Raw genomic sequence first — 22,489 nt, forward strand, 5'->3', positions numbered from 1 at the left:
AAGTCAATGCTGTTACCACTTAATGGCACTAATGGCTGGAAAAGGTATGCATGTAATTAAATATGCAAGCTCATTGAGATACTTTGTGAGAGTAACAGTAATGCATGACTTTGACATTTCAATAAATAATATTGTGTTAAAGGAGCTTGGGTACTGTATATACATTTCTAAGTTGTATAGAAATTTACGTTTTAGTAAGTTTGAACTAGAGCACATTAAGTGACTAAGAATTATTATGTATTTGAAATATATTTATCTGAAAATATACCAACCAATTGATGTGAATATATATATATATAATATATATATATATATATATATATATATATATATATATATATATATATATACACACAGTATATATACAGTGCAGTGAAAAAGTATTTTCCCCCTGTCTGATTTTCTGCATTTTTGCATATTTTTGACATTGAATGTTATCAGATCTTCAGCCAAAGTCTAATATTAGATAAAAGGGACTCTGAGTGAACAAATAACACAAAATTTTGATAGTTATTTCATTGATTTATTTAATAAAGTTATGCAACAACCAATGCCCCCGTGTGAAAAAGTAATTGCCCCCTTAGACTCAATAACTGGTTACGCCACCTTTAGCAGCAATAACTGCAACCCAACGCTTCCTGTAGTTATTAATCAGTCTCTCACAGCGCAGTGGAGGAATTTTGGCCCACTACTTCATGCAGAACTGCTTCAACTCAGTGACGTTTGTGGGTTTTTGAGCATAAACTGCTCGTTTCAGGTCCTGCCACAACATTTTATATTTTGTTTTATATTTGTAATTAATTTAGAACAATTTGTAGATTTTATTATTCACGTTAACATTATGGACTTTTTTTGTGTTGATCAGTGGCAAAAACTCCTAATTAAATCCATTTTGATTCCATGTTATTACACAATAAAATGTGGAGTTTGTTGTCGAGCACAAGGTAAGAAAAATATTTTTAAAACATTTAATATGAATGGTATTGGGATTCCTGATATCTTGGTTAAAACGTAGTGAGGATTGCCAAGCAGTGATTGGTCTGGTGACTGAGTAGTCAAACTGTTATTTAACATGACATGTACTCATCATAAAGGAAAAGTGACACATATTAAAGGGTTCATAAGCAAACAATTGCCAATCACAATTCAGAATACAGTTTTTTCTTAAACATACTTGTTTATCATTCATACATTTTTTTTTTTTTTTTATGTATGACACATTTACATTAATAAGAGAACTTAGAAAACAATCTTCAATAGCCCAGGACTTTTATCTTTTATCCTATTTCTATTACATTTGGTTAGTTATAAAATATGCCAATATTAAACACCTAGACACAAAGCAGTACTTTATAATACTACTTTCATGGTTTAACAGTTACTGAAACACTTCTAAAGTAATATGCCATAAAATTGTTGTTTTACATTGTCCTTACATGTAAAGCACAGCACAAATAATTAATAAAAGAAATTGAAAACATACTTTATCAATTAACATATTGACCATAAACTAACAATACAGTCTAACTGTAATCTGATATTTCAATAATCAAGGACAACTTCCATTTATATTTAAGTTTCACATCTGATGTGTAGATAAATAAACACATGTATTTTGGAATCTGGATCTATTCCATTATTACCTGTCCATTCATGCAAGCACACAGTGATTAATTAACTTGATTCTATTTGAAAGATTTTGACATCAACATTTGGAGCTAGCTATTGTACCATTGACTAGATTTGTTTCATTGTTTTAATGAAGCCTCTTGTAATATTCAATGGCGCACATAACAACTAAAAACCAATAGCTTTAAACACACACTATTTAGTTTAATCATACAGTATTCACTTTAAATACCACAAAAGTTTCCCTGTAAGCTATTTAGTTTCAGAAGTTCCCCTCCTTTTTGAGTCACATCTAAATTCATTTTGTAAGCATACAGTATTTTGATCAAACCAATGCCAAGTGAATGTGACTAGTGTTAGTCTCATTTGTAAAGTAACATGGCTTAGGGGTGAAACAAAACCCTATAGCTCATACTTTTGTAACAGTTCAGATTGCCACTGACGTTTGCGTTCTGGAAAATCGGCAGGTATTTTAATTTGTTTAAAATCCTGTATGCACTTTTTCATTTCTTCTTCCACACTTAGCTTTTCAGAAGCTTTCTTCTTGTTTAGCTTTGTCTCTCGAGGGGCGCTCATCAGAGTCTGAAAGAGCTCACTGTTCCTGCGCTTGTCCGGTTGTGGCATCCACTGCACAGAGACCTTTTTCGAAGGCCGATCCAAGGTGAGTGTGCTTGGCTGTTGTGAGGAGGCCTGTGGAGCACAGGATATGTTGTCTTGTGGACTGGTGATTTCTGAATGGGTCTCAGAGCTGGAGGTGGACAGTTCATTTAAGGAAGTTCCACTTTCGCTTCCTTTGTCTGGGAGCTTCTCTTGTTTCCTTTCTTCACATTCTTGTTTTGGAGATACCGTCCTCTGGGTTGGCCCTGCCAGAAACAAAATCAGTGTAAAATTAGAACTTTACTTCTATACACACACAACACTGAACTGAACTCAATACTCAGTGTTGCCAGACCTAAAAATGGTTGTGCACAGTTTCTCTGTAGCAGAAGAAAACACACTACAACTTTCTGTATTCAACATTTCTGATTGATTTATTTTTACTTTTTACCAGGTCTCATTTTGCAGTTGAAGGCATTAGGCTAAAGTATCCCTTCCCCACCTACTCCTCTCCTCCTCCTTTGCAGTGTCATTGCCCTTCTGCGGGGGTCAGTGTCTCACCCCAATTGTGGGTGGCTCCCAGTGGCCTGGTGAGATCCTAGGCCAAAACTCCCTCAATTTAAACGGTCAATCATTCCTACATTCAATCCACAATACCTATCTAAGTGTTGCCTTGCCCTTTGAATCTATCTTGCATTTATTCAGCTCAAACAGCAAAATGACCAGATAAATTGCACTGTTTCAAATTATGCTGCATTGCAAACAGATTCAGAGCATGATTTAAGAAAAAAAATATTATCTGAATTCAGTTGTTTAATTTAGGATTAAACATAATTTATTTTCTATAGATTGTACTTGATAGTAATAATACTCCATGGATGTTCATTGAGTGCTGTGGTTCTTTCACTCATTCACAGAATAACTACAGTACTCAATAATTGCTCCACGGTGTATCCTTTAGATACGGCTTCCAGCATCAATGCTTCCTTGTCACTAATATTCATCAGCATTCACTAACTCAGGATTGTATTACACACACAGAGGGTAAAGATTTAGGATTCCTAAATATGCAACCTTATTGTCAGTTCTCAGAAAGTGATCAGACACTGCTTTAACATTGAATGGCAGTTATTTGTATCATGTTGAAGTCCTAATGCGTATTTGTAGAGTACAACAAGAAGTGGGCGTGACTAAACTGTTAGTGTCTTAAAAATGAGCAGTATGCTTTGTTTTACTGGTACAAAAAACCCCCAAAAACTTCATACTTGTTATAGGTACTTAGTACTCGGCACACAAACATCTCTGTATTTCCATCACTATATATTAATCAATGTATTAAAATTAACACAATATATATGGAAAAAAGAACTATATCAAAATGTTATTTAAAATAAACCTTGAAACAAATTATTCTGCAACAGTGATTTTTCTGTGTTTGTATTTCATGTCAAACTAAATGCAATTTCTGAGATAGACTGGGGTATTTGGATGCTATCATACAATGATTTTAATGTTCAAATGGCCTATAAGAAACTAAACAAGATATCCGAGAAAATGTCAAATGCATCAATATATTTTATTATTATTATTTTTTTTTTAAAAAGCTTTAATAAATATGGATTCTGTGAACACCTTTCTATAACCATAGGTTCAGCATCTGGTGGAAATTGTGAATTAGAAATATCATTGAAAATCACTGAAGTTTGCAAGTTTTTAACTACAAATTCTCCTAAATGTTTTTTTAGGCCTGGTTGATTAAAATAATTTTATTTATTTTTTTCTTGAGAGAGGATGTAATCCAAGGACAAGGTTGTCTATGTGAAAAATATATTTTTCAAGCTAGTGCTATGGGTAATGGTGTAATTGCCTGCCTCATGATTGCAGGTTTAAAATGATCTTGCTTATGAAAGGGGTGTTGTTCCCTGTGTGGTGCCGTGTCTGTAATGATTTAAAGCCGTAGCTTTGTATCTGTTATTCTCTGTCAGCTTGTATTGCCTTGAATTATACATGAAGCTAGAAAGTCATCTGGCAGACTCCCTGCAAATGGAACCAAACCATAAAAAATATTCTTAATCCAAATAAATAAATAAATGCTAGACCTGAAACATAAATTGAAAAACAGTCATTCATGTTTTTTTTGTTTTTTTTTGTAAATTAGTATAAAACCCCTTTAGACCAATATGTAACATTCAACAAAACAATTAAGCAGGTTCAAACAAGACTCTGGACTAAGAGTAAGACACTTCAAATGTATGTATCATAGATAAGCTTGGTAGATCAACCAAAATGTCTTTATAGATGTAAGAGCCAGTGTCATCTAGTGATAAGCTACTTTGGATCAAGGTTTGTCTTGCTTTGCTGACAAAATACTGCTATGCTGGAGCTTAATAATATATAACACTGACTGATGAATGAACTGAGCAATGGAAGCTTTACATAACTTAAAACAGATTTGTAAACTACATTCTATTGAACAGCACTGTATTGTGAAGGCTGATTTAAACGGAAATGGGCTCATGTATGTTATGCAAAAATGGGAAAGCATAAGTAATTCATGCGTCCATTTGGAATCCAAATTCTCCAGAAATTTGTAAATGTCTTTTATTGCCCATTGGAACCCACTCAAAACCCCTTGCTCACAAAAAATCTTGATATTCCTGACAGGATAATCATCCTGTTTCAAAGTTATTTTAATGAGCAAATCAGTTTTTGACCATTTTGTTTTTTTATTTGTCATTTTGTTTTATCATTTTTATTTATTTATTTTTTTGTCGAGATACTGTTTATCTTGTATTTCTTAGCATTCTAGTTTTGTATAAAAAGTGCTAACATACCCCAAATAAATTGCTTGCAAAAGCAGATGCTCAGGAGCAATTAAAGGATATTGAATCTTCAAAGTGGTAGTGTTTTAAAATAATGTGCACAGTGGTGACTATTAAATACACTTCATACAATTGAAGAGCTTTCATATAAACACAAGGGACTCTTTTGAATTTTATTAAACAACTCTGAAAACATTGAATACAAGTGTGGTACCTTGTGCATTTGTCCTAATGGATAAAATCTATGGTTTTGTGCAACTAATTTGCTGAATTTGCTTTTTATTCACAAATAGTTTCTCTTTTCAAATGTCTATGTAAAGAACCCTTAGGGAACAAGTGTTCTTTGTCTTCATTAACTGCAATCAAGAGAAATAATTTATGGAACCACTTGCATTGTAGTGTCTGCCTATCAAGATGATGTTTATAACAAAGCATATTGCAGTCCTAAAATGTTGAATATGTATTAAATTCAAGCAATTAACCCACATAATTGCCCATTTCTATCATAGTTTGGGGGGGGGGGGGAGGGGGGGGGGGGGGGGGGTGTGACCTGAAAAACTTGATAAAACACATTTTCATTTTTTTTTTCAGATAACCCATGCTTGCTTTCCATTATGAAACAAACACATTTTTTTCCAGGCCACCCCTCAAATCTGACCATAACCATACAGTGCACTTGTATAGTGATCAGTAGGTCAATATATTCACAGAAATTACTGGTGGTAGTTTTAAATTAACTGAATTTATATCTCTGCTTTATTTCACATGCTTTGTTTTCTGACATTATTTATTTGGACAAAACCACCTTCCCAAATTATTGTCAATGATACTGGTAGGCAAGGGCAGCTACAATGTTATGAGTCATTGTTAGAATTATAACACAATGATAAGATTTTCATATTTAGATTTACAAATAGTATAATAATGGACTGAACCAATATTAATGAGTGTGCTACCATCATATCATGTATTATTTGTTCCTAATCTTTTGTAATCTTTTTGCATTGGTATTCCTTCTACAATGAGATCTTACAGAATTAATTTATTTGCCTTAGTGTTTTCAAATAATCTTAAGTGTGCATTTAATAATTGTGAATGGCTTCTTCAATTACAGATATTTCCTTTTATACAGATGTATTAACCTTTCATGGTAAATACATCTCCATAAAGAGAGCTTGCCTTTCTGACTCTAGGTGAACATCAGATTGTATCTTACAGGAGATTTATCTTTACATTTTGAGAAATATTAGTCAGCAATACATAAAGCGATGCATTTAACAGTTAAAACAGTTAGTAATGTGATACTGCCTTCGCATACAATATATTTGCTTTGTAATTTAAGTTCAATTTCACCCTTAGTAGTTTCACAACAACTAACAGACATAACCATATATATTGCTATATAACCATATATGTTGCTTTTTTTATTTTTTTTTAGAGCTGTTAGCATTGTTTTAGTAATTTTTCAAAAGTTGCCATTAACATTAATGTTCAAGGTTTCATTAGTAAGCTTCTGAATATGCTGTCCTACAGTTGAAAGATTCTCCTTGCGCCTATACTTTAGGTTACTTGATCTTTTAAACATTCTTTTTCTGCTACAGACATCCTGATTATCTCTTCGGTAACAGACTAGATGAAAGGTGATCAATATGTAAAGTAGCTTCTAGGAACCTGTCGATTCAACCCCACAGCAACCTGACTTGCCACCTTAAAGGTATCTGAATACTGAATATCCATTCCATAGGGTAAGTTTTATTTATCAACTCACTAATATATTCTCTCACTTTTCTTTTTATAGACCCCTTTTTTGTTTATTATACATAATTACAATTTTTTTAACCAGCCAGTTTGATCTGTTTCAGTAGATGTCACGGTACTGTTTTCGATGTAACTACTGCATGAAATCGAGCTGGTCTAAGATCCATCACTATGGCAACTACTGAGTTCAATGTACCACAGAAGAGAGCAAGGTAACAGTGAAAATGCCTGGATTTATTGAAGCACTTGAGAAAAAAATGCAAAAGGCTTGTCGTTTATTCAAATTCAAAATGTAATGCAACACAAAGTATTCCTTAAATGACTTTTAACAACTAATTTACTAACATGTGAACAAAAAATAATTGCTTTAAATAAATTAAAACCCATTGATATAATTAGGGTGTGTGCGTTTGTGTCAAAACTTCAGTTTTTTCTTAAATTTTTAAACCTTTGTCAAGTATTCTTAAAAATTGAGACAACCAGTTGCTTTACCAGCTGAACTAAGGTGGTTACTGGTGCACTAGCAGTCAGAGATGTAGTGTTTGGATGCAGAACAGATCTTGTTAGGGATAAAAGGCAAGCAATATTATCTAACTCACAAAACAAGACAAAGAACTGGGCAAAAGATAAACTTCAGACTTTCTTCTTTTTATTCACAAAACTTATTTGATTGTGCAGCATTTCAAATAGAAGGTAATATGTCCTTTGTTCTATTGAAACTAATATTACAGTTACAGAAAGACTGTAAGGAATAATTCATACATAATTAAAATAAATGCTTGGTTATGCCTTGTAGGTGACATTCAATATTTGAAGAGTGTGGTTTATTTAATTACACAGGAAAGGTTAAACAATCAAATGTCTTTGTCGAAATACAAATGGGTGATGGTGCTTCTACCATTATACATAAAACACATACACCACGTATGTTTGAAATTGGCTTATAAGGTTCCTAATTATGAAATGAAAACTACAATAAAAACCCCATGGCGCATTACAATGTTAAGATGCATGCACAAAGAAAATAACAGATTCTGAGCTATGACAGCATGATTTACCACAAATCCAAATCGTTTTAATTTGTGCTCCATGTGTCACTGCAAAGTAACTATCCGACACCTGAGACGCAGTTCATCTGACAGTGACAGTGACACGAGGCATTTAATTTAGCACAAATGGAAAGTAGGAGTGGACTGACAATAAGTAAATTAAAATCTTTGATACAGACCAATTGTGAGAGGATGACTGCAGGGCAGATTTAAAGAAAACAGCAGGTGACTTGAAGTGTTATTGCAGCTGTTTTTACAAAAAACAAGATTGCTTGCTTAAGAAACTAACCAGGTCTATATATGCTCAGGTTCTGTCTTTGCTGCCTGATTTGGCAAAACACTTGCTTTTGCATCTTTAACAGAAAACAACAACACCAACATGAGCCTGTGCACAAAAGGAAAGACAGTTTAAAAAAAAAAATAATACAAAAAATGAAAAAACATAATATATATTCTTAAACAGCTTCAGTGATAAATGTTTAATAGTTTAGTGGAACGAATAATATTTTAACCATAACTATTTTATTTTACTTCAGATCTTGGTTGATGTATGATAACAAAACAAAAAAATATTGAAGAAAATTATCATTTTGACAACTACTGTCTCGTAAAAGTGTTAGAAAAAAGTATATTACACATTTTTATGTATTCAGTGGTAACTCCCACCCTTCAATGTAGAAATTAAAATATTGAGAAGATATCACTATGAAGAATCAGTTACACTTTGAAATACAGCTTAACTATATATAGTTACATTGGAGTTTAATTTACTAATATGTAGTACATGAACTTAGCACACACTTTTGTAATTGAGATCATACAGCATCCAGTCATTTAATTATATACGTACATTAAATAATTATGTAAGTATTAAATAGTGGAACACAAACATATCAGTTCACTGCATGTGCATTAATTTTGAAGTGTAAAGAAGGTGATGCATTTGTTTTACATGTAGTGTTGTTGTACAGTAAGCCTGTTTAGCCACAATGGACAAGAAATACAGTCTACCTGACTTTGACAGAGGGCTGATATTGTAGCAGGCACCACTTTCTTCACAAACAATACTTCAAAAACTCACAATGGTGGGACATTCTGAAAATGGAATTTTCAGCAGAATTCCACTTAATTATCCTGTAGGAACAAATGGTACAGTAGAATGAATGGTACAGTAGGATTAATGGTACAGTAGGATTAATGATGCAGTAGCTGTTCTACTGAGGAATGCACTCACTTGGACTACAACAAAAATGTCATCGGCTTGTACTCACATCAAATCATGACTTTTCTGTCTGTGGCCTAACATACAAGAGAGCTGCAATGAGTGATACTATTTTGTACAGCTGCTGTTTTTTTTTTTGCATCAAACTGCTGATGTTACGGAACTGGCAAGAAACAATTAGGTACACATAGGAGCTTTCAATATAACCTTATTTATCGCAATGAGCACCGCCTGTGCATCGGGCTGTTTAGCGGCCACATTTTCAGCCCAGAGGTGAGGTGAGTTAGGAGTGCAGAGAGCAGTAGGCACTGTATGAGATTTGAGAAAACATATCTTTATGTAGAGACCTTTTTGTAGATTGGAATGGCTTGTTTTAGAATTTTGTTAATATGTATTTTATTTATTTATTCCCATTTGTTTTTGGATGTTTTTTTTTTTATATTTTACTGTATATTATATTGTATTATTGTATAGTATATTTATGTCATGTGAAGCGCTTTAGGGTGCCTTGACATGAAAGGCACTATACAGAATAAATTTGATTGATTGATTGATTGATTTGTGAGCAAAAAAATTAAATCAAACCAAACACAAACATATGTCAGAGGAATGGCAGAAAAGTTCTCCTGGCACACGGAAAAGAAAATATTTTTTTCTCAGGAGGAGCTTAGAGTCCTTATGGCTGAGGTCACTCAGCATGAAAGTTTTTAAATGGATTAATGATGGCAAAGTGCTAATTTGATAGCGGGTGCAGAACGGCGGGTGAAAAACATTGTTTACATATGCCGCAATTTTAGGCAGCTAAACACGGTTTGTATGTGTTTAAAGAATTTGCAGCTGCAGTATCCTTACATCAGCCCCTTAATATAATATATTTCAGGCTTGAACCGCTAATGGTATTTTTCAGTCATGTTTTGGGAAACACTTAAGCAGAAACAGTTAGAGTAGAATCATTCTTAATCTTGAAAAGTACCCGTGATACATTCTGTGCTATCAGGGTAATGGGATACATAACACAAGTTAATTGGTGATAAAATGTCAATATCCCAATAAACCTGTACCAGCACTCCATTAGATTGTATTCAACGTGCCTCTCAGCAAGACATAAATCATGTTAAAGACAGCATGTGAGGGAAATCAGCTGACTACTGTGAAACATTCTTATGTCTGGTGTACCAAAGCAGACTGAGACATAAACACTGTGCTGGCCAAGCTAAAACAACATTTGATCTATATGGACCTTTACATCAGGTCTAATAGACTACTGTTGTGCTGTTGTAATGGTCTTCAGAATCCATATGTTACAAAACTGTATAACTCATCTGAAAACTGTTTATAATGTGGCTTGAAATTGAAGCAAGCTTATAATCACATCAGGAACATGATGGGTGAATCCATTTTAAACAGGTAATTGAGTTTAGAGACCATTCATGTGCAGAAATAAACTTCAATATAGAAAATCAGATAATTGTGCTCGCAAAATGTATATCTTTAATTCATAAAAACAATGTATCCTCTATCTTTGACACTTTACTGTCTTTTTAACATAGTTGTTTATAATGTACTGAAAAACAAAGAAAACTCCCAACAAATGACTCTTTGTTGCATATCAACAGAAGAAGGAGTCTCTGTAGGTATAGCAGTATAAGAACATGCAGAATGGCCCAATTGCACTGTTCTTACTGTTGTTTGTATTCTTAAGAATATACGGTATGCTCTATTTCACTGAATATAATCAAATTGTACTTATGTTTTAAAAGGACTCTCTGTTTTCTTCTGTGTTGATACATGGTTTGTCTCAAAGCAGCAGGTTTTCCAGGTATATCAGCATTGGACACCTTCTAGTGTGTTATTATTTACATAGCCCTGTTAGTGTTCTGGGGGTGCTATTCCTCTGCTATTAGAATTCTGGGGTCCACTGGTCTCCCAACACATCAGGAGGGCTAAGACAGCTCGCAACTAGATACAAAATAAAATTAATTCAGGGTACTAATTATGAGCATTAATAAATCTGCTCAAAACTGTTAATAGGTGGCATTAGTTAAAGGGTTGCACAGCTTGCTAAGGGCTTTTTGGCAGGCTGAAAGCTACAGCTGTAGAAAATAATGGGTTCCCAGGGTGAACTAATAATCATGGACCGTGGGTTTTTCAGGTGTTTTTTTCTAATGTACAAAATGTAAATTCAGCGAAGTACTAAATTGTAATGGTCACAGGTTTATCTTACATGCCTTTAAAGATGAACACTTTGCAAGATCTTTAAAAAAATCATAAGGGTAAAACAACAGCTTCTACATCATTTATTTATTTACATTAGATGTAAATCTTAAAGGTACTTTGATGAAAATTGGCTACCCACCAGGAGAGTAAATTAATCCTACTGTACTTGGTTTGAAAAAATTACAATGGGGACTAAAACCAGCCAGGCAATTGTTAGAGAGGAGAAGAGAAAATAGCCATCAGCTATATATTCCAATGAGAACCTAGCATGCCAAGTGCTGCTGAATAAAGAAGTCTCTAAATCACAACCTAATACTGACACATTAAAGACAATACATAGTGAACCCTGGGTTTACTTGTGAGACAGGAAACATAATTTGTAGGTCTTACACCATTTGTTTAATTTAAATCGTTTGCTGTTGCATCTAACCAAATAATAAATACAGCTCTGCAGACTGGAAAATGAACAGATATTGGTAAAACCCCTAATCTCAGTGGGTGCATTTGTTACAACAACTGTCATGTTGGTTTAAATCTGAGGATTGTTTGACAAATATATTCTCTGAGATTAAGGGATTTTACAAAGAAATTTTAAAATATTTATATAATATATATATATATATATATATATATATATATATATATATATATATATATATATATATATATATATATATAGCTGTGTAATAGTTGGTGAAGAGAAAGTTAATTTAGTTATAATGGGAGAGTATTTTCCCAATCAGTGAATATACATTCCAGAAAATGAAGAAAATATTGTATTACTTCAATTTTGCGCTCTCGAATTAAAGACACCCTATTGACACCAGTCATATATCAGCTTTATAATAAAGGCCACCCTTGAATAAAGAAACATTAACGTATTGTTTTCTCCCCCTACTAAAAAAACACACAGTAAACAAACAAACGTGCAACACTGACTTATGTACATGTAACACCCCTGAAGAGATGGGAGCCTTAATCTTTCATGTACATTACAAACTAATGTACACACACACACACATTTTATGGTAGTGCAGTTGTTATAGGTGGTTTTGTTGTTAGTTCAATTATAAGTCCTGTACTCAATCCCATACAAATAAAAATAATGTGCTTACTATCTATGAGAAGATTTAGTTTTGGTTTCTCTACAGAGAAATTCTAAACAAGCAAGTTACAGTGAGAATAACCGAGTTGGATATATTGTACTTTTTACAGAAATCAAATTGATATTCTGAGGTCATTTTTGGTGCAGAAAAACATGTCCCGCCCCTTAACAACCCACACTCCTGATTCGCTGGTACAGTACTCCCCTGACCCCATAAATCTACTGTAGTCAAAGTAGTTAACCACACATGCTACATACAGATAGGCTACCATATTACAGAAAATAAGCAATTGCGATACTTCTAAAATGTCATAAATTATGTAATAAAATATTGCAGTGTTTGAAATTAGTATTAGTTAGAAGTTAAATTAGTTTGAAGTTAGTATTATTAATAAAGGTCGCCCTCATATAAAGGCCGCCCTCTTTTAAGGGCCGCAGTCATTTTTATTAATTTTAAATAAACGCAGTGGCGCCAAATTGAAGTAATACGATATTTATAGAAATGTCTCCTAGAGAATGTGCCTTCTGGGGCTCTTAGAAATGTAAAATTCACACTGTCCACTCCTCTCTTCTCAATGGACATTATGAAACCAAGGGGACACCAACTTTCACAGCTCTAGCAGCGTTCCCGCCAAGGGCTAAAATGCGCACATTTTTCGCAGTAACTGGCAACAACATTTGCATTCAGTTTACTAACTTTCGCACATTATTATCAAAAATATCAAACTCAATCGAGACTCCAGCCTCTCGAGGTGAGCCTACTATTTTGAGACCATTCTTACCACGCATTAACATTTGGGTCTGTCTTGCAGCTGATTCTCTGATTTCCCTCTGTAAAAGTGCACTTTACAGTGCAGAGCTCGCTCAGGCATCAACAAATCTGCTGGTACAGGGTGGGCGAGGTGTCTGTTTAAATTTAAAGTACATTTTAAAATTGCTGAGATTGGTTGGAATATTGTTTCAAAATTGTATAATGCAACAAAAAATATATATATATATATATATATATATTAAAAGGGTTAATGCATGGCCGAAGTTCTCACTGATAATTTACCATTTCTCAGTCAAAACGACAAGTTTCTCAGTATTTAAAATGTTTAGAGGGAACGCTGATAAGCAGTATATCCAGCCATCGAAACTGGTGTCCCTTACGCCAGCGGTGTACAATTCAAATTGAAGGTGGTCCATACCATTTATTGTAAACTTTGTAAGAAATTGTTTTATAGTGGGAAACCCTGATTTACAAATATAAGGCATGCCAAACAAAACATGTGTACTCAGCATGAGTGCGCATGTATTATATATATAATGATAACGTAACGTTCTTTTCAACCTTAGGCCAGAACAAATCAAAGTTAGCACTTAGCGAACAAGGACATGAAAGCATTTGCGGTAACAAAACACAAGAACAATTCCAAGTGAAATCTCGCAGAACAAAGACAAGCCTTTTCGTCCGTCAAAAAGCAGCTATCGCTTGTTGAATACAAGTGGTTTGAGAAGGGGGAGTGGTTTGCCATCGCCCGACCAAATCTTCAATTGCAGCTATAAATCACATCGCAAGACTTTCGCAGGACTGGATTTTATAGTCAACTTCGATCTTGTTGAAAGCTGCTACGTATTAAGCAAACAGTAATAAATAAATAAACAACAGTAAACAACCTGATATTTGCAGAAAAAAAAACACTTTAGCCTATTTTATTTATTTATTTATTGCCAAGGTTGGTGTTAAATGTTTAATAAAGTAATACATAGTGTAGCGTGCAAGGGGGAAGGCAGCAGCAGGGTGGTAGGTGACGTAATCACATACAAAGACATAAAAGATTCACGCTCCTCGGCTCTTTCGTACAGCGGTATAGGCGCTATGCTTCACTGAGAGGGGTACCGGGGTCGTGCCCGCCCTCCGCCTGTGTGTGGAGTGCCTCGCCCTGTGTGAGGAGCCTGCCTGCGGGAACCGAGATCGCTACAATATTATTTATTTAATACGTACAAACAATAAACTATTTTCTACTTGCGGAGAGGTTTGCTTGAAGGAGTCTCTCTTTCAGTGATGGTAAAATATATTCCTTTTTTATTATATTTGTAAAACTACAACTACGGACAGTAAACTTTTTTTTAAGTCCATGGACATATTCATACCTCATCTGTGACCTCACCCACCTCCGTTCAAATGATTAATTTTTTAAAGGCACAGGGCTCCATTACATTGAACTTTTATAAAATGAAAGGCTAACACAAATGTAAACAAACTAGAATACTAATAAAGAACATATTAATTTTAGTTTTAAACATTTGGTTACTCCGTAAAGTACTTGCACAGTAACATCATGAAGCCCAAATTCTCGACATGTAAGAGCAAGCCCACCGTTCCAGTTCAAGGGAGCACGATGTGGCTATACCGTGTCAGCATGCCATAAGGATCCCTTGTAAGTTATAAATCTGTGTAGATAACAACATTACGTAATACCTATAAAGGTCATCTCAGAGGCATCATGATGAAGTTTTTAAATTTGCTTTGGGTTTTTGATATAATAATAATAATAATAATAATAATAATAATAATAATAATAATAATAATAATAATAATAATAATACAACTACCCGACTGTCCGTTTAAAATTTTTAAAAAAATTTGAGTTTGTATACAACATGTACCTGATCCTGGCGACAGTGTTACGTTGGTTTTTGTATGTTAACTTTTTTTTTTTTTCAATCTTCGATTTTGTGCAGTTACTGTACAGCCTTGTGTACAACAGGGCTCTAGGCATCACAGTGCCGGTTGGGTATGGTGACATTGCTGGGCACGGTATTGATTTTTACAAAAATCATGAAAACAATGTGGCACTCTTTCATAGTCTTGAATATTGTGTGCAGTTCTGGTCACCTCGCTATAAAAAAGATATTACTGCTCTAGAAAGAGTGCAAAGAAGAGCGACCAGAATTATTCCGGGCTTAAAAGGCATGTCATATGCAGACAGGCTAAAAGAATTGAATCTGTTCAGTCTTGAACAAAGAAGACTGCGTGGCGACCTAATTCAAGCATTCAAAATTCTAAAAGGTATTGACAGTGTCGACCCAAGGGACTTTTTCAGCCTGAAAAAAGAAACAAGGACCAGGGGTCACAAATGGAGTTTAGAAAAAGGGGCATTCAGAACAGAAAATAAGAGACACTTTTTTACACAGAGAATTGTGAGGGTCTGGAATCAACTCCCCAGTAATGTTGTTGAAGCTGACACCCTGGGATCCTTCAAGAAGCTGCTTGATGAGATTTTGGGATCAATAAGCTACTAACAACCAAACAAGCAAGATGGGCCGAATGGCCTCCTCTCGTTTGTAAACTTTCTTATGTTCTTCTTATAAGTATACTGTCTGACAGATAGATTAATAATATTAAATTTATTATTATTATTATTATTATTATTATTATTAATAAACACATTTTATTATTATTACTACTAGTAGCAGTTGTATGTAATAGCATTCATTCACTGCTATTCAAACAATAAAGTAGTATAACAGACTTTTGTTTTATTTGGTTTCTGCCGTGGCTGTCTTCGTCTGCCTTTTCGCATGTTACCACCTTGTTTCCTCCCCTTTAAAAGGTCACAAATTCTCTGCCCATTTCACAGATTGGAAATGGCTACTTTTGGTTTCATGATAAAGAAAGTGCTATATAGAAACTAGCGATATTACCGCATAAACGCTCTTTCGCAAGAGCGATCGGGGTCCGATTTGGACCAGCCCTTAGTCTTCCTTTGCTAAATTTCTTATGTTTAGTACATTATTAATACTTTTTTTAGTTTGCTGCGCGTTCACTGCAGGAGCTGCCGAACCCGCTTTGACAAAAATCAGCCCAGCCCATCTATCCTGGGAATCAATGAAATACAAGAAGCTTGATAACATGTAAACTCAAGCTGTGCAGCAAAGTTGCTCTGCGTAACTAATGCATTAAATTTAAATATCATGTGTCATTCCACTTTTTTCAATTAGTGAATCACCCAGTACGCAGCTCACTGGCAGCGTTGAGTATATAAACATTACAGCACAACAAGATGAAGAAACATTCCCATACTGTAATGTTTCCTGCATAATGAAACATCAGTCTCATGTTGTGAATTAAGTAAAAAGTAACAGGAATAGCTCGTACAATATTTTATTAAAGTGATGTCAGAGTAAAATTATCAGTATTACTGAACAGGTTCCAGTAAAATCTCCTTATGCAGTAAACCTCTATTCCTGTTAACATGCACCTCTTGTTTTCCGATTTCAAGTCTGTGCATTGCTCTGATTTTAACATATGAATAAGAGATTATTTCTTTTTAGTTTGTACTGTGGAAAGTTAAATCACATTATAGACATTCCTCTCCATTACGCCATGTGTCCCAATTCTGCCCCAGCCCCTGTTGGAATGAAGTGTAACATTAATAAATTGATTTTCAATGTTAGAACTGGCAAGGCAGGCATAAAGAGACAAGGATGTAGCGGGAGTTACATAATGTGTAATGGTAACAGATTATATCAGAGGAAAAATAGAGGTTTGGAATGGTGAGCAATTATTTTTCAGCAGAGAACTACAACAACGTTTTGAATAAATTACATACATAACTGACACTTCTGAGTGTTGAGGTGGGGGCACTGGAAAATAATTATAATATTGTCCATTTAAAAAAAAAAAAATTAAAAAAAAAAACCCTTTCGAGGCTTTAGTAAATGCCATGAGCCAGATAGTCTGAAAGAACATTTTAATCAAAATCACACCATAGTTTAGCTGCAGCAAACATGCTCATCTGGAATTCGAATGTGAGGCTTTTTTTTTTTTTTTCATTTCATGTTTTCATTTTTGTCAAACAAATCTTGCCCTACAAATTAGGTTTGAGAGATTTTACGTTATACTTGGTTGCTAAAGCCTGGGGCTGAGGTCGGTAGCCCATATCAGTAATATACTGTAGGAGATCGCTTGCACACCTTTCCAGTTATTCTGATTTAATACATTTTGGGGTTGCAAATGTGATTTCATTTTGTTCTTACTAGTTACTGATATTAATTAAGGCTGGTGTAACATGAATTAAATCTTATTTTACTGCAAAGGGACTGAGAAATCTGTGCTTAAAGCAATCAGCTATCCAATCAACAAAGATGAAAATAGCAAGTGTAAAGGATAAAAAATATCTTTCAGTGCTTTGCAAAGGGCTTTATTATTATTATTATTATTATTATTATTTATTATTATTATTATTATTATTATTATTATTATTATTGTACTGGTTTTGAACTTGTTGCCATACACATTCCTATAGCATACAGAATGTGCGTGATATTGTCACGACAGTGTAGACAGAATTTTGTAGTTTCTAAACTGCATGGAAATCAAAACAGTTGTGATGAGAATGACAAGTGATACTGGTCAATTGTATGTTGTAACTTGAATGCAGTCAGACAAGAACTAATAGAGTCTGATGCGCTGAATTCAATTCATTAAATGATGTAACCCACGTATTGTAAGACACTGCAGTGGACAGAGAGGTGTATGTGCTTATATATAAAAATTAATCTTGACTAATTTTGCGATTTAAAAAAATAATCTTAGTTAATCTTAGTTTTAATCGCATATTTAATTGATAAAATTACTGTGTTCATCTAATTCGTTTGTTTTGTTACTAATGCTATTATTATTTTAAAGTTCTTATAACCTATAAGGCCTTAAGTGGTCTTGGACCTCGTCTTCAAGATCTGCTGACCCTGCTGTTTCCCCTGTTCTTCTGAACTCTGCCCCTCATCTTTGGAGCTTGCCCCAGGTTCATATCAGGAATGCTAGCACTTTGAATCTTTTAAATCCTGTTTGAAAACATCTTTTTCTGGTGTCTGTTTATTATATATTAGACACAGGCTTTTTTGTTTTAGATTTATTTTGTAAAGCACCCCGGAATGCTTCCATGAAGAGCGCTATATAAGTGACATTTGTATTGTACTATTATTATTACTATTATTATTATTATTATATTCAAAAGCTAACTCTGCATAAAACAAACTCTGTTGTATTTCTGGATCAATGTTGTTGCCCCTTTACAGTTTTATATTTATTTACACAGAATTATACAGAAAAACTTCCAGCATTTGCTGTTAAATTGTTTGAACCAACTGCTAAATCACAATGGAGTCAGTTTATTACTCAATTTCAAATTATACTGTGTATTTTCTTATCAGTTTCCTTTAAAATTGTAAAATATATATATATATATATATATATATATATATATATATATATATATATATATATATATATATATATATATATATAATACACTTTGTCACGTAAGATTTCTTGGTACCAATGGTTCTATGCTACGAAGAAAGTTAGAATGACCAGTTTAAAAATTTCCCATGTATTCCTGAAAAAAATAAAATAACCCAATGTACAAGGGTACAAAAAGATGTTTGACAAACGTATATTGTTATAAGAAAATTCTTTTCACTACTTTTAAAATTTTACAAAAAATTGTTATGTGTGCGGATGCATTTGTCAAACATCGTCTTCCGTACCCTTGTACATTGTGTTATTTATCAGGTCCTGAGTTACCCTTTACAGTTGTCAAAAACATTACTATGAATAGTAAAATGCTGTAGTCATGAGAGAAAACATATGTAATATGGTTATGGAATGCATATTATTACACTGGAGGAAGCAGTTGTTCTAGTACTGATCAAAGGATCAACTTTGTCTCCAAGGCATGTCTACCTTAAAGACAGTTCTGCCTCTGGTACGAATTTTATAAAACTGATCAGAGATTAATTGAATTAAACAGTCAAGGATGGCCAAGGTCAGGGCTGTTCAAACTAGGTTAAATGAAAAACTAGCTTATAACTCTTTAGGGAGTGCAGATGGGGTCATGGTTACTATGGAACACATATAGGAACATATATTCAGAGAAAAAAGGCACCTTACGGAGCGTTTAAAAGGGACCAAGAACAAAGTAAACAGAAAGAGAACTTGGAACTGCAAACTCAAATAAAAAAGGAAGAGATACAAATAGCAAAATCATAGACTAAGAGAACAAATAAAAGATATACTAAATTATTACTTGTCTCAAGTTTTTACGAAGGAGGATACAGACAACATGCCCCATGTGTTGACCTGTTCCTATCCAATCTTAAATAATAATAGCATAACAGAGGCAGAAGTGTACTAGGAGCTCTTAAAATAAACAAATCCCCTGGGCCGGGTGAGATCCTCCCAATAGTACTCAAGGAAATGAAAAAAGTTATTTATAAGCCACAAGCCAACATTCTTTTGACATAGGGGTTGTACCGACAGACTGGAGAATTGCAAACGTAATACGTAAAAGGGAGACAAAACTGAACCAGGTAACTGCAAACCAATAAGCCTGACTTCTATTATATCTAAACTTATGGAAACTGTAATAAGATCCAAAATGGAAAATTACCTATATGGTAACAGTATCCTGGGAGACAGTCAGCATGGTTTTAGGAAATGGAGATCGTGTCTAACTAACCTGCTTGATTTTACGAGTTTACTTGCTTGATTTTACGGGTGCAACATCGACAATGGATAATTGCAAAGCATATAACATGGTTTATTTAGGATTTCCAGAAAGCTTTTAACAAAGTCCCGCATAAAAGATTAATTCTCAAACTGAATGCAGTAGGGATTCAAGGAAACACATGTACATGGATTAGGGAGTGGTTAACATGTAGAAAACAGAAAGTACTGATTAGAGGAGAAACCTCAGAATGGAGTGTGGTAACCAATAGAGTACCACAGGGATCAGTATTAGGTCCTCTGCTATTTTTAATCTACATTAATGACTTAGAATCTGGCATAGTAAGCAAACTTTATTAAAAATGATCTAGACAGCATTTAGAACTGGGCAGACACATGACAGACATTTAATAGAGAAAAGTTTAAGGTATACACCATATGGGAGATACTGAAATTGAAGAAGAAATCAATGAAAGAGACCTAGGAGTTTATGTTTACTGAGAAATGTCTTCATCTAGACAATTTGTGGAAGCTATAAGGCCAAAAAATGCTTGGCTATATAGTTGAAAAGTGTTGAATTTAAATCAAGGGAAGTAATGTTAAAACTTTACAATGCATTAGTAAGACCTGAACTAGATTATTGTGTCCATTTCTGGTCACCTCGCTACAAAAAATATATTGCTGTTCTAGAAAGAGTGCAAATAAGAGCAACCAGAATTATTCCAGATTTAAAGGCATGTCATATGCAAACAGGCTAAAAGAATTGCATCGATTCTGTCATGAATAAAGAAAACTATGCTGTGATCTGATTCAAGCATTCAAAATTCTAAAAGGTATTGACAATGCCGACTCAAGAGGAACTTTTTTACACAGAGAATTGTAATGGTCTGGAACCAACTCCCAAGTAATGTTGTTGAAGCTGACACCCTGGGATCCTTCAAGAAGTTGCTTGATGAGATTCTGGGATCAATAAGCTACTAACGACCAAATGAGCAAGATGGGCCGAATGGCCTCCTCTCATTTGTAACCTTTCGTATGTTCTTATGTTCTTATATGCTCTATCAAAAATGTCCTTGCTAGTGACCGCTGACCTCTCCTAAAGGTCAAATGTAAAAATGGCTTATAACTATTTAGAGAGTGCAGACAGGGTCATAGCTACTATGGAACAGATATAGGAACCCATATATGCTCTATTTAAAATTGTCCTTGTACATAACATTTGACCTCTCCTTAAGCTCAAATTGATGGTGACCTTTGACCTCTCCTTAAGGTCAAACGCAAAAGTGGCTTAAAATTGCTTAGAGAGTGCACATAGGTTCATGGTTACTATGGAACACAGATATGAACAATAATGCTTTGGAAGCCGTCAAGTTGCTTGCAACTTCTAGTTATTATTATTATTATTATTATTATTATTATTATTATTATTATTATTATGATGATTATTATTATTATTATTAGTAGTAGTAGTAGTAGTAGTCATAGTAGTATTTTGACATAGGTAATGCTTGCATTTGAATTGTTACATAAAGGAATTAATTGCCTGAGTCAAATCACAGATTTATAGTGAAACTTTTTTAGATGGTTTCACAGACCCAGATTAGCCCTAATCTTACTCAAGGTAACAGACAGTCTACATTCATTAGATACTTTCAGGTAAAATCAGTGCTAACCTGGACTGTTAAATCTGGAACTGGGATAATAAAAGCATTGCTTGATGTTAAAAAAAAAAAAATAAGGTTGTTGGTCATTAGAAAAAAATGTGATTCAAAAGCATGCATTACCTGTGTTAAAGTGCTATAAAAAGTAATTTAAAAAAAGTAATTTTAAAATTTTAAAAAAGACACAGAGAGAGAACCAAACCTACGAAATAGGTTTATAAAGAAGTTACGGTTACCACAATTCCAAAATAATAATAAATAAAAGCCTTAATTCTGCAAGCACAGTTTAGCAAGATCACTGCTAAACGGCAAGGCAATACACATCACTGTTAATACTACTGGCCATCACTAGTACATTGCTGCATGTTTTATATCAAATAAATAGTGATCTTAGACTCTGTACATTTGTTCAATTGTTTTATTGCATTTTGCTACGTCAACAGAAAAAAAAAAACACTTTACAAGAGGAATGAAAACATACAGATGACATTATTGGCTCTGCAGGTGTTCTGCTTTTGTAACACTGAAGCAGTAAATTCTGTAATAGATTTTTTTTCTATCACTACCTTAACGCTATATTGTATATCTCACTACATCAGCCCCCAGCCACATAATCGCTCATACTTAAGGAAAATGATAGCTCTATTTATGTATTTATGTGAAGATAAAATCAGTTTGTTAAATTGTTTAGGTTCCTGTTGGAAAGGAGACAAGCACCCCTAAGGGTTAATCCTCATAAACACTTCGAAATCCTACTTTTGATGAGCTCATCGAGTGTTGTTGCTGACCAATTAATTAAATTGATGAAATTTCAAAACAGAAAGATTGACACATTTCAGGAAAGAACATTTTGGAATATGTGGTGGTATATAGGGGCTAATACTTTGTTGGTTTGTAGGCTTTAAATGCATCCTTTGCTACATGCTGATAAAAC

General features: G+C 33.9%; 1 protein-coding gene across 1 annotated transcript in view; it reads right to left on the minus strand.

The window, feature by feature from the left end:
- Positions 1–862: 862 nt before the first annotated feature.
- The window catches only part of LOC121324175 (BTB/POZ domain-containing protein KCTD8-like), a 44,734-nt gene continuing 23,107 nt past the window's right edge, over positions 863–22,489 (minus strand). Inside the window, exon 3 of the mRNA XM_041265731.1 lies at positions 863–2,492. Coding sequence (XP_041121665.1) covers positions 2,032–2,492 — 461 coding nt within the window. The 3' untranslated portion in view covers positions 863–2,031. The remainder of the gene's footprint in view (positions 2,493–22,489) is intronic.

The sequence above is a fragment of the Polyodon spathula genome, chromosome 1 (assembly GCF_017654505.1).
Source record: "Polyodon spathula isolate WHYD16114869_AA chromosome 1, ASM1765450v1, whole genome shotgun sequence".
Lineage (NCBI taxonomy): Eukaryota > Metazoa > Chordata > Actinopteri > Acipenseriformes > Polyodontidae > Polyodon > Polyodon spathula.